This window comes from Martes martes (assembly GCF_963455335.1).
Source record: "Martes martes genome assembly, chromosome: 7".
NCBI classification, from domain to species: Eukaryota; Metazoa; Chordata; class Mammalia; order Carnivora; family Mustelidae; genus Martes; species Martes martes.
Genome location: NC_137894.1, coordinates 37,229,546 through 37,248,285, shown reverse-complemented (window position 1 = coordinate 37,248,285; position 18,740 = coordinate 37,229,546). Strand labels below are relative to the sequence as shown.

General features: G+C 36.6%; 1 protein-coding gene across 1 annotated transcript in view; it reads left to right on the top strand.

Moving 5' to 3' along the window:
* Nucleotides 1-18,740, top strand: part of RFX7 (regulatory factor X7) — a 135,593-nt gene that overhangs the window by 56,699 nt on the left and 60,154 nt on the right. The window contains exon 2 of the mRNA XM_080808777.1: nucleotides 1,917-1,950. Coding sequence (XP_080664903.1) covers nucleotides 1,917-1,950 — 34 coding nt within the window. The remainder of the gene's footprint in view (nucleotides 1-1,916; nucleotides 1,951-18,740) is intronic.

Here is an 18,740-nt window from a genome sequence, read left to right as displayed (position 1 = left end):
GGCTCAGTTGGTTAAGTGTCTGCCTTTGGCTCAGGACATGATCCCAAGGTCCTGGAATTGAGTCCTGCATCAGGCTCCTGGCTCAACAGGGAGTGTACTTCTCCCTTTGCTCCTCCCCCTACTCATTTTCTCTCTCCCCTCTCTCTCTCTCTCTTAAATGAATAAATAAAATCTTTAAAAATATATATATAAAATGATTGGTGGTTAGTGCAATAGTAAGAAGCAAAGCAGAGCAAGAAGGATAGAATGATGCGGAATATTTTATATGGGAAAGTCAGGGAAGAACTATCTGTAAAATAAAACATCTTGCTAAGTCATGAAGAAAATGAACAGATAAGTTACATGGGAGAAGAATCTTAGAGGCTGACAGAAAAAACCCATACAAAGGCTTCGCTCTTGCCTTGAGAAGGAGCACGAAGGCTAGTGTGGCAGGAGCTGAATGAATGAAGAACAGAGAAATAGTAAGAGATGAGATTGGAAAGATAGCAGAAGGCTGGGTCATGCAAGACTTTGTTGGCTATGATCAAGACTGGAGCAGAAAACTAATGTGGTTTGGACAAAGAATCACTCTGGCCACTTTGTTCAGAATAGCCCACAGAGTTAGTTGGGGGTGCGGGGGCGGGGGGAGACCAGTTAGGTTACTGCAACACTTTAGACCGGAAATGGAGGGGGGGTTGTTTAGAAGAAGGTGGTGAACAGTGGTTGGATTCTTGATGCATTACTTTTTAGGAGCAATTCTTAATCAATACTCTCTTACCTCAGGGAAACTGGGAGTTACTCAGAAGAGAAAAAAGTAGCAGACTTTAGCTGCTAATGAATGAGTTATAAGCTATACGAACGATCCCAAAAGACTTAAAAACCTCTGAAAAGTCTTCTGTGGGATTGTGGGAAGGGGATTTCATTTCCTCTTAAGTGGAGGTATCATTTGCTTTTCTTGTTCCTTTTAGTCATTCTGATCTTTGCAGTTGAACTTAACCTAGTTATACTTTGTTCTTTAAAAAATGAAATTTGAGATCTAAGTACAAATGAAAAGTTTTGAGGTTATTGATTGTATTAATACAAATGAGTTCTAAATGTTGATTTTTACTCTAATTGTATAGATATATATACAGAGGCAAATAACCAAATTTTCTGACATTTGTTTGCTGTAGAACCTTTTATGAAAGATAATTTGGTTTGTAGCATCTTTTAAGATATAAACTGTCTCTGAACTTACACATTATTTCACTGCATTTATACTTTACTGTGTTATAACAAAATCCAGGTGATGGTTTAACTGTTTTATACTGGCTTCATTTGTATTATATGTTAATAGTTCACTTATTCAGTAATTCACTTATTTGGTAAATTGATATATAGTCACTTTTTTGGGTTATTTCTAAATGTATTCTCCCCTTCCAATTCATTATCATATCAGTTATGTTTAGGGATTCCTTTCCCTAGCCTGTGTGAGTGTGTGTGCACACATGTACATATGTGAGAGGGAGGGAGGGAGGAGACAATCTACTTTATAAGTCTTTAGAACTACAGATTATATTACACCATTATGGCTTTTAAATGCTAAACAAATTATTTTCCAGAGTGGCAGGCATACATTAAAAATTGTAATTCATTATAAACTTTGTGTCCTATTTCTTTGTATAATACTTAACTACATTTTTATGTATCTCTAAAAACTTAATTGTTTATGCAAAGCATCTGTTAAAATGATACAATGTAACAACAGTAGGTTGATTCTATGTAGCAGAAGATGTTCTGATCATGCTTTAGGACTAAATTTAGTGCAGTGAATGGGAATAGATGTTTGTTTGGCTTTGTGAAAAATGCAGTTTTAAGGTATGATGCTAATCTTAAAAGGAATTTTACTATTTTAAATATTTATCATTTTTATTAACTTAACTTTCTTTTTCTTTTAGCAAAACTGTACAATCTAAAGTGGACTGCATTTTGGTAAGTAAAATGAGTAATCTTCAAGTTCTTTTGTAATAAGGTTTTTACCACTGTATAAAATATATTATCCTTGAGTAAATATTTATTGTAAATATCTCAATTTTAGAGAATAAAATTTGATATTGAATTACAACCCTAAGGGTGAATTAGGTATAAGCTATCTACTTTCCTATATCTCATCAATAATGAAATCACAGTCTGAGGTTATTGCATGTTTTTGAAACTTACTGGCGTTTTCTAAAGATCACTTATGCATTTAATAAAGTTCTTTCTTTTTCTTTTCCATTGACTGTAAGAATTTGTTGAAGGAAAAGATTTAAGATGTTTGATGGGTTAATTTTTTTGATAGCATATTGTCCATATATAGATTGCTAGAATTTAGGAATTAAAGCCACAATAATAGTTCTAATTTATGTTGTACTGAACAGAACTTTTAAAAATTGTATTTAAATGGGAGCTTTTTAAAATGCTTCATGCTGTTAAGACCTAGGAAGGTAGTAATTGGGGATGGAGGGGTGCTTTTGACCCCAGTCCCCAGAGGATATCCTTGATATCCCAGTTCTCAAGAGTCTCATTGTTTATCCCTCAGAAGTTACTGCATATTGCATTCTTTTCAATACCCAAGATGGTGTTGGAGGATTATTCAGCTTTTGAGGCAGAAGACTAGTACAATTTTTAAGATAGGACATTTATTAAATATTAAATAAGAAAAAGGCTTTTAAATCTTTCAAGTTCAGAATTGTTTCTATTTTAGCATGAGGTCTAAAGTTATGTATATTTGATGAAGAAGATAGTAAGATTTCTATCCTCATGAACCTTACAGTTTTTTGAATAAGGTAGACATTAGATGAATAGTCAAATAAATGAGCATTATAATGGTAGGTAATGCTAAATGCTATTATGAAATTTTTAAAGGTAAAAGCAAACAAGTGTTGGTGGGTAGGGTAGGGCAAGCAAGTGATGGTGGGTAGGTTGGATGATTAGGAAAAACCTCTTTGAGAAAGCGGCATTTGAAGGGATACTTGAATAATAAGAACCCAGCCTTGTGTGATGAGTTGTCTGTGACATGGACTAGGCAGAGGGGAAGAGTAAGTACAAAGATTCAGAAGCAGGAATGAGTTGGGGATATTTATAGAATACAAAGAAAGCAGTGTCGCTGCATCTTATAGAAGAGAGAGAATGATAGAAGAAAAGTTCAGGTAGGGAGAAATTTTTGTAGGATTTATTTAGCTATGGCAAATAGTATGGATTTCATACTAAGTGTATGGAGAGCCAATTAAAAGGTTTTAAGTAGAATAGTATGACCCAGTTGTTTTTTTTTATTTGACAGACAGAAATCACAAGTAGGCAGAGAGGCAGGCAGAGAGAGGGGAAGGGAAGCAGGCTCCCTGCTGAGCAGAGAGCCCGATGCGGGGCTCGATGCGGGGCTCAATCCCAGGACCCTGAGATCATGACCTGAGCCGAAGGCAGAGGCTTTAACCCACTGAGCCACCCAGGCGCCCTGACCCAGTTGTTTTTAAACACCCTGGTTGTTGTTGAGAAATGGGCTGGTCTTGGGGGATGAGTGTAAGCAGGAAAACCATTTAGGGTATGGGGAAGTCCATGTGAAAATTCAAGGCTCTTGCTTACATGATGGCAGTGGAAGATGGAAAAAAGCAGATAGATGGATTCAAGGCTTATTTTGGATATAAAGCTAATTGGCCTTCCTTGCTGATGCATTGAATGTGCAGGGAGAAACAAAAAGGAATCAAGGATAATTCCTTTTTGTTCCAAAAGATTTCCTGGAGTATTTCTTGTAAAACAGGTTTGCTTGTAATGAATTCTCTTGTTCTTTATCTGTGAATGTCTTTATTTGCCTTCAGTTTTGAAGGATAGTTTTGCTAGAAATAGAATTTTTGATCAAGAAGTTTTCTTTGATCTCTTTGAGTATGTCATTCTGCTGCCCTTAGCCTTCGTTGTTTTCGTATTTATGGTGAGTTGTTTTTCTCTAGTTGATATCAAGATTTGTTGAAATTCATTAACTTCTTGTTTGCTCACCCACTTACTCTTGCTTTGATTATTATATGTGTAAGTATGGATCACTTTGTGTTTATCCTACTTTGGATTTGCTGAGCTCGCAAGTGTAGATTATTCTGATTGGGGAAGTTTTTATCCATTATTTCTTCAAATATTTTTCTGTCCCTTGGATTCCCCTCTCCTTCCAAAGCTTTCATGTTGAAATGATTTTAGTGTTATCCCTCCAATCTCTGAAGCTTTTGTTCATTTTTTTCTCTGATTATCTTTCTCTGTGTTCTGGTTTTTTGTCTTTGTTAAGATTCTCTGTGTTTGATTCATTGTCATCATGTGTTCCCGTGTACACAAGCAGCCTCATCCTGGCAGTACTACTGTCCAAACCATGTGGAATAGGTCACGGGAACAGCCCCTGGCAGGAGTGACAGACTTTGAACAGTTAATACTGAACTAAGGTTAAGTTTTTAATGACCAAACATTTCTTAACATGCCATTTGCCATTAGTTTCCAAAGCCCTTAAAATAGTTCTTTTTTGGCCATTTATACTATTTTATAGTTATTTCAATGTGAGGATTTGCTGACCTATTCATTTCAACTTTTCTAGATATCTCAACCTTCTCAAAAAGATTTTATCATGTTTTCTTATAAAAATTTTTATAATTTCAGCTTTTTCTATTAGGTCTGTTAACCATTTTGATTTAAATTTGTGTTTTGTCTGAGGTGAACTGCATTGTTTATCTTTTACCATATGACTGGATAATCCATTTTCCTAACACCGTTACCTGAAAATCCTACCCTTTCCCAGTCATTATGTGTGTGTCTTTTTCTATACTCTTTTTCCCCATTAATTGCTATATCTTTCCTTATGACATCATCACATGTCTTGTTTATGGTAGCTTTGTAGAAAGTCTTGATATCAGGTCTTATAATGCTTCAGATTAATTTTAGCACTTCCATTCAGATTTTGGAATAAATTTGTCAATTTCTATAAAAAAAATAGAAGTCTACTGGGATTTTTTTATGGGGATTACGGTGATTTATAGATCAATTTGGGGTTGTTGATATCTTAATGACAAATCTTTTAATCCATGAGCATGGTATATCTCCATATTAGTTGGGGCTTTCATAATTTTTCTCAGCAATGTTTTGTAGTTTTCTGTGTATAGGTTTTATACATATTTTGCTCAGATTAGTCCTAAATATTTTTATGCTTTGGATGCTGTCATGAACGGCATTTAAAAATACTTGTTATACAATGTTTTATTGCTAATACTTATATTGACCTTGAAGTCTGCAAATATATTAAATTTACATAGTATATCTAGAAGTTTATATGTAGAGTCCTTTGGATTTTCTACCTGATAATGAAGTTGTTCATAAATAAAGAAAAGTTTGATTGCATTTCATTTTAAACTTATGTTTATTTATTTTACTCATCTCATTGCACTGCTAGGACCTTCAGGACAATGTTGAATAGAAATAGTATGAGTGGATTCCCTTCCCTTGTTCCCAGTCTTAGAGGAAAACCATTCATTCATTCACTTTTTAATGTGATATTAACATTACCTTTTTCGTGGATGCTCTCTTCAAACTGAGAATGTTCCCTTCTGTTCCCTATTCCTAAGAGGTTTTTTGTCAAATATATGTTGTATTTTATGAGATTATTTTTCTGCACTATCAAAATAGTCACATGATACTTTTTTATTCTATTAACATGGTGAACTATACTGATTGACTTTCGCAAGTGAAAACAGTCTTTGTGATAAACTCTACATGATGCTTTATACTTTATGTGTTGCATGATACTTTTATATATTGCTACATTGGATTTGCTATTAAAGACTGTTTTTGTGTTAATTAGGGCTTTGGATATGCTTTTTTTCTTATAAAATCTTTTTCTGTTTTTGGTATCTGGATAATATTGATTTCATTTAATGAGTTCAAAAGTGTTCTTCTCTTTTTTCTGAAGGAATTTATTTAAAATTAATGTTTTTTCTTTAAGTGTTTTATAGATTTTACTAGTAAAACTGGGAAAGGTTTTAGTTACAAACTTAGTTTTTTTCATTATTACAGAGCTATTTTGTTTCTTCTTGATACAGTTTTAGTATGTTAGTCTTTGAAGGAATTTGTTCATTTCTGCTATATTACTGAATTTGTTGTTATAACATTGCTTATAATATTCCCTTATTATTCTTTACTGTCTCTAGAATCTGTAGCAGTTATCTCTGATTCCTGATGAGGGACCTTTGTATTTTCTTTATCCTTGATCAGTTTAGCTAAAGGTTTAGTCATTTTATTGTTCTTTTCATATGAATTGAGTTTTGGCTTCATTGTTTGTTTTCCATTTTGTTTCTCTTCTAGTAAGTGTTATTTCTTTCCCTCTGTTTACCTGGGTTTTAATTTATTCTTATTTTTCTAGCTCCTTAATATGGAAACTTGAAACTTTTTTTTCTTTCCTATGGTAAGCATTTTTAATGCTATAAATTGGCCTCTAAGCACTGGTTTAGCTGCATTCCATAAATTTTTATGTAGTGTTTTCATTATCATTCAATTATTTTTTTTTCTATTGTCCATTCTGATTTATCCTTGTACCCATGGAACACTTAGATAAATCTTGATCAATTTCCAAATAGTTGAGTATTTATCAAAACTTGTTTATTTTGGGGGTGCCTCGGTGGCTCAGTTGGTTAAGCATCTGCCTTCAGCTCAGGTCATGATCTCAGGGGATGGAGCCCTATGTCAGCCTCCCTGCTTAGTGGGGAATCTACTTCTCCCTCTCCCTCTCCCCCCGCCATTCCTACTCTCTCTCTCAAATAAAGAAATAAAATCTTTTTTAAAAATTGTGTATTGTCTGTATTTGTGAATGTTTTGTATATACTTGAAAAGAATATATATTCACCTGTCATTGGATGGAATGTTCTTTATCCAAAAATTAGATCCAGTTGGTTATCGTTTTTAAAGACATGTTTTTTTCCCCCTTATTTCAGTAACAGAAAGGAGTGCTAAAATGTCTCTCTTGTGATTGTTAACTTTTTTTTTCTTTCTGATTCTGCCAGGTTTTGCTTCATGTATTAAAAATACTATTAGTAGCATAGGGACGCCTGGGTGGCTCAGTTGGTTAAGAGACTGGCTTCAGCTCAGGTCACGATCCTGGAGTCCCAGGATCGAGTTTGGCATTGGGCTCCCTGCTCAGCGGTGAGGCTCCTTCTCCCTCTGATCAATCCCCCTCTCATGCGCTCTCTCTCTCTCTCAGATAAATAAATAAATAAAATATTTTAAAAAATAAATAAGAATATTATTAGGAGCATAAATATGTAGGATTATTATGTTTTCTTTTTGAATTGGTTCATTTATTATTATGCTAGTTCCATTTTTATCTCTGGTAGTATTTTGCTTTGAAGTCTGATTTGTCTAATATTAGCATAGCTCTCCATCTTATGATTAGTGTTTGCTTGTATGACATACCTTTTTCTGTCCTTTCACTTTTAAGCATTCTAGGTCTTTATAGTTAAAGTGTTTTGTTGTTATTGATGACATCATATACTTATGTCTTTCTTATCCAGTTTGACAAGCTTTATCTTGTTCTTACTTGTATGGTTGAGTTTACACCTAAGATTTTGCCATTTATTTTCTTGTAGGTCTACTGTTAATTCTCCTAGTTTTAGTTTATCTGAAAAAAGTGTTTAATTGCCTTTCATTTCAAAGGACTTTTTTTTTTTTGCCTAACCATAGCACATACTCTCCCCAATGTCCATCATTCAGCCACCCCATCCCTCCAATACCCCTCCTCTCCAGCAACCCTCAGTTTGTTTCTTGAGATTAAGAGACTCTTATGGTTTGTCTCCCTTTCTGGTTTCATCTTGTTTCATTTTTTTCCTTCCCTTCCCCTATGATCCTCTGTTTTGTTTCTCAAATTCCTAATACAGTGAGATCATATGATAATTGTCTTTCTCTGATTGGCTTATTTCACTTAGTGTAATACCCTCTAGTTCCATCCATGTTATGTGAATGGCAAGATTTGGGGGTTTTTTGATGGCTACATAGTATTCCATTGTGTATATACACCACATCTTCTTTATCCATTCATCTGTCGATGGACATCTAGGCTCTTTCCATAGTTTGGCTATTGTGGGCATTGCTGCTATAAATATTCGGGTGCACGTGCCCCTTTGGATCACTACATTTGGGTAAATACCTAGTGGTGCAATTGCTGGGTCATAGGGTATTTTTTCAGAAACCTCCATGCTGTTTTCCAGAGTGGCTACACCAGCTTGCATTCCAACCAACAGCGCAGGAGGGTTACCCTTTCTCCACATCCTCACCAACGCCTGTCATTTCCTGAGTGGTTAATTTTTACCATTCTAACTGGTGAGAGGAGGTATCTCATTGTGGTTTTTTTGTGTTTTATTTCATTTGTGTTTCCTTGATGCTGAGTGATGTTGAGCACTTTTTCATGTGTCTGTTGGCCATTTGGATGCCTTCTTTGCAGAAATGTCTGTTCATGTCTTCTGCCCATTTCTTTCTTTCTTTTTTTTTTTTTTAGATTTATTTATTTAATTATTTGATGGAGATCACAAGTAGGCAGAGAAGCAGGCAGAGAGAGAGGAGGAAGCAGGCTCCCTGCTGAGCAGAGAGCCCGATGTGGGGCTCAATCCCAGGACCCTGGGATCATGACCTGAGCTGAAGGCAGAGGCTTTAACCCACTGAGCCACCCAGGCGCCCCATTCTGCCCATTTTTTTATTGAAGTATTTGTTCTTTGGGTTTGTTCTTTGAGTTTGATTATTTGTTCTTTGGGTATTGTTCTTTGGGTTTGATAAGTTCTTTATAGATTTTTGGATACTAGCCCTTTATCTAATATGTCATTTGCAAATATGTTCTCCCATTCTGTTGGTTGTCTTTTGGTTTTGTTGACTGTTACCTTTGCTGTGCAAAAGCTTTTGATCTTGATGAAGACCCAGTAGTTCATTTTTGCCCTTGTTTCCTGTTTCTTTCTCTGGCACACAGCCCCATTTGGAGTCTCCAAATCCCGCAGATTCCTGCAGTGCACTCCTATACTGCTCCTCCCAGTAGAGGAAGGGTGGAGATGGGTTTTCCCTGGATCTGCCACTTGTGCGGTTTGTGCGGTTTCTGCTTAAAGAGTAGTGGCCCAACTATGCCTTGGATCACAGTTTATGTCAGCCCTGAGCTGAGACCCCACTCATTAGCTCCGTCTCTGCAGCCAGCTTCCCTGCTCCAATACCTGGGTGCTCTTCCACACTCAGGCACCCCCAATCTTTCTGTGACCCTGAGGGTCCTGAGACCACACCGACCCAGCGAGGATTCCACCCCCCACTTAGCCACTGGAGCAATGTACCTCCACAGAGCAGACTTCTAAAAGTTCTGATTTTGTGCTCCTCTGCTCTTTCACTTGCTGGGAGCCAGCCCCTTCCCCCACAGTCTGTCTTCCCATATATCACCTCGGATTTACTTCTCTGCACATCCTACCTTCCAGAAAGTGATCGCTTTTCTGTTCATAGAATTGCTGCTATTCTTCTCTTTGGTCTCCTGTTGAGTTTGTAGGTGTTCAGAATGGTTTAATAACTATCTAGCTGAATTCCGGGAACTAGACTAAATTTAGGTCTCCTACTCCTCTGCCATCTTGCTTCAAAAGGCATTTTTGATACAGAATTCTATTTCTTTCAGCATTTTAGCAGTGGCAGTCCACTTTCTTCTGGCTTACATGGTTTCCATTGGACAGTTTGTAGTTAATCTTGTTGCCCTGTGTATAATACATTCCTATCTTTTTCCTCTCCTTTGACTTCTTGTAAGATTATTTATTAGTGGTTTTCAGCAGTGCTATTATAATAGCCTTAGTATGATTTCTTTTGTTTCTGTCCTGCTTGTGGTTCATTGAGCTCCTCAAACCTGTGAGTTTTTATTTTTCACCAATTTGCAAAAAAATTCCTAGCCTTTTAAATATTCTTCTTCATTGCCATCCTGGGACTCCAAGTAAGTCACAAAGGCTATGCTTAGTTATTTTTTTCTCTTTTTACTTCATTTTGGGTAGGTTATATTTCTTTATTATCATATTTCCTAACATTTTTCATTGATTCTTTCTGTCTAATCTGCTGTAAATCCCATTGAGTGGATTATCTATTTTAGAGCCTGAATTTTTCAGGTCTAGAAATTCCACTTGGGTATTTTGTTTTGTTTTGTTGTACGTTTCTCAAGGGCCTCTATTATGTCTCTACCTAAGTCCTCTGCATTCTTCCTCTGTTTGCCCATGATGATCCCATCTACTTTGATGGTTTCAATTAATGTCAATTAATTGACATGCCCAACTTAAGCTCCAGATTCATATATCCAACTAGTCAACAACTGACCAGTTTACCACGATGTCCCAGAGTCACTTCAAACTCAGCTTTTCCAGAACCAATCTCACTGTGTCCAAATTCTCTATCCCACATTCTAAACCTATCTGTATTAGTTTCCTATTGCTGCTACCATCAATTACTATAAACTTAGTTGTTTAAAACAACACATATTTATGACAGCTTTGTAGGTCAGCAGTCTGACATGGTCTCACTAGGAAAAAGTGAAAGTATCAGTATAGCTATGTTCCTTTTGAAGGCTATAAGAAGGCATCTGTTTCCTTGCCTTTTCTAGCTTTTAACTACTGTATCTTCAAAGCCAGTGATGGCTGCTCAAGTCTATCTTCCACTGTGTTACCCTGACACTTCCCTTTTTTTGTAGTCAAAGCTCCCTCGGCCTCCCTCTTATCTGGACACTTGTGATTACATTGGGCCTATTTGATAATCCAGGATAATCTCTCCATCTCAAGGTCATTAATCACATCTGTAAAGTTCCTTTTGCCATAGAAGGTAACACATTTACAGGTTCCAGGGATTAGAGGTTTCGGACATGAACATCTTGGAGGACCATTATTCTTTCTACCTACCATACTGTCTTAGTGGATGTACTCACTCATCCATCTTAAAAACCTGATAGTCATTCTTGACTTCATTCTTTTCCTCAGCCTACCTCATATCTAGTCAATCACTGGGTCCTATCAATTCTGCCTCCTTAATTGCTCCATTTTTGTCTGTCCCTACTGCTTCTGCATTATTCCGGATCACCATGCTTGTTGGAAATACTGCAGCTATTCTTTTGCTTCTAGACCCTCCACTTTCATTCCATTCTCCACAGCACCATTACCTAATCAGCTTTCTAAAGGGGCTCCTGGGTGGCTCAGATGGTTAAGAGTCTGCCTTCGGCTCAGGTCATGATTTCTGAGCCGGAGGATTGAGCCCTGTGTCAGGCTCCCTGCTCAGTGGAGAGTCTGCTTCTCCCTTTCCCTTTGCCTCTCCCCACTTCGCATGCATGCTCTTGCTCTCTCTCTCTCTCTCTCTTAAAAGAATAAATAAAATCTTTTTTTGAAAAATCAGCTCTAATAAAATGTGCATCTGCTTATTTTACACCCTTGCTTCAAACCTCTCACTGGCTCCCCATTATTCTGTCTTAGGCTTGGGAGACCTTTTGTACTCAGGTCTTACTCTTGTTTAATCTTACGATTCTCCACTCCATCCACAGGCTATCATTAAGCTGTAGTAAATTGTTGTAAAATAAGAGAAGAGAATATGTTTTCTCTCTAGCACTGTGCATTAAAATGTGGCTAGTGAACACTTAAAATGTGACTAATGTGACTGACTGAACCTTTATTCCATTTTAATTAATTTCAAGTTAAATAGCCACATGTGGCTAGTGACAACCAGTTTGCATAGCGCAGGTCTAAAGCAGTGGTTCTCAGCCAGAGGCATTTTTGCCCCCTTTGGGACATTTGACAATATCTGGAGACATTTTTTATTTTCATACGCAGGGTGTGTGATCACCATCAAGTAGGTAGAAGACAAAGCTGTTTAAACATTCTACAAAACACAGGACATCACCTCGTAACAGTCTTATTATCCCAAAATTGTCAGTAGTGTTGAAGTTGAGAAACTGTGGTAGACAATTTCTTCTTTTTGATATTTCTTTTTCTTTCTATTGGCTATCCTTACTTATATTTTAAGATACATTTTAGATATCACCCCCTCTGGAATGGCATCTTTGATTTCTCGAGTCTGAGTTCGATACATCTTCTGTCCTATATTAACCTGTGCTTAATTACCTTTCTTGGTATTATGTAGTCACCTCTAAGATCATTATAATAAGCACTTTTTATTTGTTCTTAGCCTCTTTAGTATAAGAACCTATTCATTGGAATATGATTCAAAGGTACATGAAGATGATCAATATATATTTGCTAAGTGTGTGAGTATCAATTATTAAACATTGCAATTTAAAATATAAAGAAGGGTTGCTACCTTCAATTTAGGCCTTTTAGACACCTTACACTTGATAAAATGTTTGAGTTTATTTTTTGGAATTACTTCACAGTAATTTTGGAATTACTTCACAGAACAGAAACTTGTTTCATTCCTTGAGAGTAACAGAACTTTTTTGTCTGACATTCTCCCCTTTTCCCTTGTTCTATCTGCTTTGCATATACCTCTTCCTTCCATCCTTTCCTATTACGAGATAACCAGCCTGAACCATCACCACTCTAATCCATGGAGTACAGATGGGGAACTAAAACTTCAGTGCATAGATGCAGGAAGGATTTAAAGTAAGTGAAGTGGAACCAAGAGGCCAAAAACTAAGGAAACTGATGAGCAGTATAGCAGAATTGCTTAGAATTGCTCAGAATTAAGGCTATAGAATGAAATAGGCCTGAGTTTGAATCCTTGCCCTAGCCATTATCACCATTACTGTTTGGTTTTGGACAATATTTAACTAATTCACTTTTGTAAAAAAGGACATAATAATAGTGACTAACCCACTGAGTTGTTGAGAATATTAAGTGAAATAATTAATGTAAATACAGTGCCTGGCACATAGTAAGCACATATGGCAGCTTTAGTTGAAGATGTTATATGTGTAAATTGACAACGTGGTTGTAATTGACTTAAATTACCAAAAATTTGTTTCAAGAAGTCTAAACATTAGTCAAAGACATGTTTTATGTTCATCATCACAGAACATACCATTTAAGAATGAATGCTCCCCATATGGAACCACTGAGAGGAGAGTATTGAATCCCTGAAACATAGTGAATGGAGGATGGAAAAGGTTGGGAATCTCCTGGCAAAAGCCATCCGAGAAGCCAGAAGGTGCATATTGTAGAACAGATGCCGATATCGACACTCCATACTCCCTCCTCCCCCGGGCCTTTGTAGATGCCGTTTCCTCTGCCAGCTGTGCCCTTCTCAAATTTTTCACTTGGATCACTCTTTCTCTTTCTTTTGGACTCAGCTCAGAAACCGTTTCAGAAAGTTTTGTTTTTCTACTAGCAATGCATTCAGATAACAGATAACAGCAGATAACAGAAAACGGAACTATTTGTGGCTTACAGGAATTTTTAAGAGTTTGTGTTGTCTAGCAGGTCCGAAGTTAGGCATTCTAGAGTGGTGCTCAGCAATGCCACCAGAGTTCTAGGCTCTTTCTTTTTTGCTTTTGTATCATCTTTTGCCCATTCACATCATCGATGGCTACTGCACTTATATGCCTTTGTCCAAATGGTGAGGCAGGAAGAAGGGAGGAAGGGCAAAAGGGCCTTCTAGAGAAGCTCTGTTTTTATTTTAAGATATTTGTTTCTATTCTGAAAACCCACTTCAGAACCTTCAATTTCCAGAGTAATGTCACTTGGATACTCCCAGCTATGCAAAAAACTGGAACATGGAGGGGTTTTTTGTTTTGTAGCCTCTATACCAGAGAAAAGACAAAGAAGAATATACACACATACATACATACAAGTTCAACCTATCTGCCTTATCTTCTCATGTTAAGGGCCCCTCTTTTCATGCATCCCGTAAAATGTTCTGTGCTCGTATTAAAGCTCTCACCACATAGTATGCTATCACCAGATTAATTTGTTTTCTTCTCCAAAAATAAGATTTTGTAAGTAAAGACTGTCTTGTGGTCTTTATATCCTCAGGGTTTAGCACGGTGTGTAGAATGTGGAATATACTCAGTAAACACTTCCTGAATGATTATTCACAAGCAATAATTATTAAATAGAATATACAATATGTATATAATGTCCCCACACAGAGAGTTCCTTTGTATTTGTTGTTGTTGTATAGTATTTATTGAGTATTTATTACCAGATGCCAGACAAGTGCTTTACATGTTTTATCATTTAATCTGCTTAATTTGCCTCATCTGTTTTCATCTTCATTTTCCAGATAAAGAAGCAGGCTCGGATTGTTAAGTAATTTGCCCAAGGTCGTAAAACTTGATAATTGATAGAATTAGACTTCTAATCTAGGTAGTCTGACTCCAGATCCCAGGCGGTTAAAAACTGTATACACTATTTCATTTTTTAAAGCATCTGAAATATGAGTTTATATGTGAATTTTTAAAATTTTAATCAAGAAAATGTTTCTGAAAATTATTTTCTAACTTTAAAATAAATCTGAAATGAGGAAATTAAAAGCTAATTTCATTATCTTACTGAATTTAAGTAGCCAGTAATTCTAAATGCAATTTTTTTTTTTTTTAAGATTTTATTTATTTATTTGACAGAGAGAGATCACAAGTAGGCAGAGAGGCAGGCAGAGAGAGAGGGGGAAGCAGGCTCCCTGCCGAGCAGAGAGCCCGATGCGGGGCTCGATCCCAGGACCCTGGGATCATGACCTGAGCCGAAAGCAGAGGCTTTAACCCACTGAGCCACCCAGGCGCCCCTAAATGCAATTTATTTTTTGCATGCAGCATGTTTGTATGCCCTTTAAAGAACTCTGGACATGCTCACTAAGACAAAATAGCTAAAATTATTCTAATTATTTACATCAACTCTGATTGTGAAAGCTGTGCAACTATGAAATATAGAAGTGAAAAATATAAAATTGTATCTGTACTATTTTTAAAGCCCAGAATTTTGCCTGTTTAAAGACAAATGAAAATATTTGTAGTGATATAATTGTGAATAAAACTTTTTGTTAATGTTTTAATGCTTTTGCAGTGAAAACAGTTGATTTTTACTTTAAAATAGCAAATATATCTTAAACTAAATTTCTCATGAGTTACAGCACTTTTAGATCCATAATGTCATTATACGTTTGTAAAGCTGATCCAATTATATTTCTACAACCAATTTAATAGTCGAGATAAAATTTTACCCTTGATATATACCCAATACCAGAGGATTAGCTAGACCCCAGCAGAATTTGAAAGCTATTCAGTCCATATTGCTTAGTCACCTTAGTTCAGTTAAATGGGACTACCTGACAGCTGTAGGAAGTCCTAAAATGTGAGAGAAATAACCATGAGTTTTTTGGTGTAGAAAAGACCTTGTTTGGTTAAAGTCAATCACAGCAGGCTGTGATCGTGAAATAATAGTTCGTGTTTCCCACAATATGGTCCTTGGAAGAATAGTTCCAGAAGATGTTAATATGTTACACAAAAAGTTCCAGAAGTCAAAAATGTTTCATGAACTTTGGATTAAAATGTGTCTTAAGAGCTATTAATACGCTGTTAGATATATCATGAATCTTAAGTATTCAGTGTCTTCTAAATTTTTACCCTCTAAAACTTAACCTTGAAACTAATTTCCTAGGCCACACTATTGAGGAAATGATTGGTAAAATCTATAGGCAATTTTCTAGAATAGAAAGAGAAATTATAAAAAAAAAAGAAGAAAGAAAGAGAAATTATTTCCCATATGTTATCATTCAGAATTACCAGGATATTTAGAACTTCCTATTTATGTTACTGTATTTTAGGTATTTGCACCACCAGCAAGCAATATTTCTACCAGTTCTCATGTTCAGGTCTCCGAAATGGTTAGTTTTGCTTTGAAATTATTAGAATTAATAATGATCAAAAGGGGGGCAGGAAAGACTATATATTTTGGTTACTGTTAGGAAAGGCTAATGTAAATATTAACATTCAGTTTGTCAGGAAATCAGTTGAAAGCAAGAAGAAAAATATATGTCTCATAGACTTGGCAATTCAACAGCAATCCTGGTAAGAATATAAAATGGTAAGATTAGACAGTCTTTGCCTACCTTTCTTCTCATCAGTTTGAGAGATAAAAGGCTTACAACCAAGACTAAGGGAGGGTATTTTAAATCCCATTTGTGTCCATATTTTAAACTTCTCAGGAGGTGTATATGGCCTTACTTCTAGAGCTCTAACTGATCAACAGTCCAAGAGAGGACTCTTATGTGTTGCCAGAGACTTCTCAGTCTAAAAAAATGCTGCACTGATTGTCCCTTTTTTGGTGACTTAGCTTAGCCTAACAAAGCAATGTTTTACAGAGCATACTATGCTCTGCACTTAGGTCAAGTAAACTGACCTGGGCAAAATGTGAGTATGTCTAGAGTTCCTTGTCATCAATGAGTCTATAGGCTTCCTGACCTAAGTCTGCTCTACTTGAGTAGGGTTTTCTTCATGGAAGTTGACCAAAAGTGGGCTTTGTAGGATTATCATTAGGAAGAAGTGGAAAGTGATGTGAAATTGCCAGAATACTATTCCTTTTGGAGGGCTAGAGAAACCTGAAACTAGTTGACAGATGCTATCATTTAAATTATTCGAGTAGTGAGGCACTTTCCTTCCAGGGGAGAACTCTGAGGAGGGTCCTCTTACAAGAGAATAGAGCAGAAAAAGTGAAGATGTGAGTTTGAATCTGTATTTAGTGTATCCTACCTTCTGAATATTGATTCGGTAATCCTTCAGAGACTGCTCTTTATCACCCACTCCCATTGGAATAGTGTTTGTCCTCCCTAGGGAAATGAACAAAAATTAACAGCCTAGGGGGCGCCTCGGTGGCTCAGTTGGTTGAGTGACTGGCTCTTGATTTTGGCTCAGGTGGTGATCTCAGGTTTCTGGGATCCACCCACACTGGACTTCACACTCAGCAGGGCATCTGCTTCAGGATTCTCTCTCCCCCTCTGCCCCCCCTCTACCCCCTGCTTGTCCTTGACCTTGTAGACCAGAGGAACTACTCTAGAGACCCACAGGTTAGATCTATTCCACAGAGGTGTTTTGTTTGGCCCTCTTTGACATTTTTAAATTTTTTGATTGGTTGCTGTATTTCAAAATTGGGAAGAGTTCACAGAAAAAAAGTTGTGTGTTTGGTTTCTCTTCAAAATTCGGGACACTTAAGTCCTTACTTCCACAGGACAGCAGTTGGCTGGGCCGACGTAGCAGCCATCTCTTTAAAACATGACTTGAACTCTTCAGTCTCTCAATCCCCACCAGGCTTTTAGCTCCTCAACATAGGTATTTTTCTTCTCCATAGTCTACCTTAATCATTTGCATTACCTGGCTGGCATTTGGGTTTGTGACTTCTGTGTTACATTCTTTTGGGTCAGGGTTCTTCTGAGAGTCATTCTTTACAGAGTTGAGGGAGCCACAGTAGTATGTATGAGGACAGATAATGAGAAGACAGCCTCTCTTTTTATCTCTCAGTAATGTGGACTGTCTTTACTGTCAGTTCTTGCCCTGGCTGGCCATTACAACAACTGTCAATAGAAAAGCAAAAGTAAGGTAGAACAAAGAATTATGGTAGCTCTTTTGAGTCTTTCCCATTTGACTAGTCATCATGCAAAACAGTTTATCTTCTTATTTCCCAATGAAACCTTCCCTTACCACTCTCATCTAAATTTCCATTCCCAGCACTTTTTCTTCATAGCATTTATCATAATCATATAACATATGTTTTACTTTTAAATTTTGTTGATTGTCTCTCTCCTAGTATTAAGATTTAAGGTCGTGCCTAAAGCATGGTAGACACTCAGTGCTGGATGAAAGAATGAATGTTCTCATGTAATTTTTAAACTTTTCAAGTCTGTCCCATGGTTAATGTCTTAGGTTAGAAGCCATTACTGCTGCAAAGATTGGACAGGAACTAAAAGATATGTGAAACGTTAGAGTGTGGTTTGTCTCCTGCCTGAGAACCAGACCAGTGATGTTAGAGTTCTAAGATAGATGATACACTGCCAGGCATAATTTTGAGTAACTCACTCAAGGAATAATTTTTAAAGAAGAGGCACTTGTCCTCTCCTGCCCTCCAGAGATATGTAATATAATATGTCATTGAGGGGGCATATATGAAGTGTTTACAATTGGGAGACTTCTTCCTCCTTTCCATCCTTTATGGGGCAAAGCATGCTTTCTCACCTCAGATCTTTGCTGTAATGAATGCTAAATGATGACCAAGGTCAACTTACTAACTCAGTCTTGATTAAAACTGAAAGTTTTGTTTGCAGTATCTAATTAAAATACATCGTAGCAATGAAATGCCCTTTTCATTGTTAGAATAGAAGATGGGGTTTATCTTGTGATGTGGCCCTAGGGTTACTGTTAGTGAGCAAAGACCTATTTCAGAATCCGATTTTTTCCTTTCAGTCACTTGGTGAAGAAGTGGGTAACTTTCAAAAGAAAGAGCATTTTTGTGTAGCATTTACTGGGGCAGGGAGGAAGATTTGACAAAAGGGCCAGATTTAAATAGCTGGTTTTGTTTTTTTAGTATCATAAAGAAATAATCTATGGAGCCAGGCCATTTAGAGGATATTGAACCTTTTTCTTTTCTTTTTTTTTTTTTTTTACATTAATCATGAGTTACTTCATCTTCCCTTTGTATGGGAGGACAGTACAGTCATAATGTTTTGTTTTGTTTTGTTTTGTTTTGTTTTTCCTCCTGTTAGGGACTCCAGTGGACTAAATTGCCAGTAAGACCCAAATCATGAGTTCTAGTAAC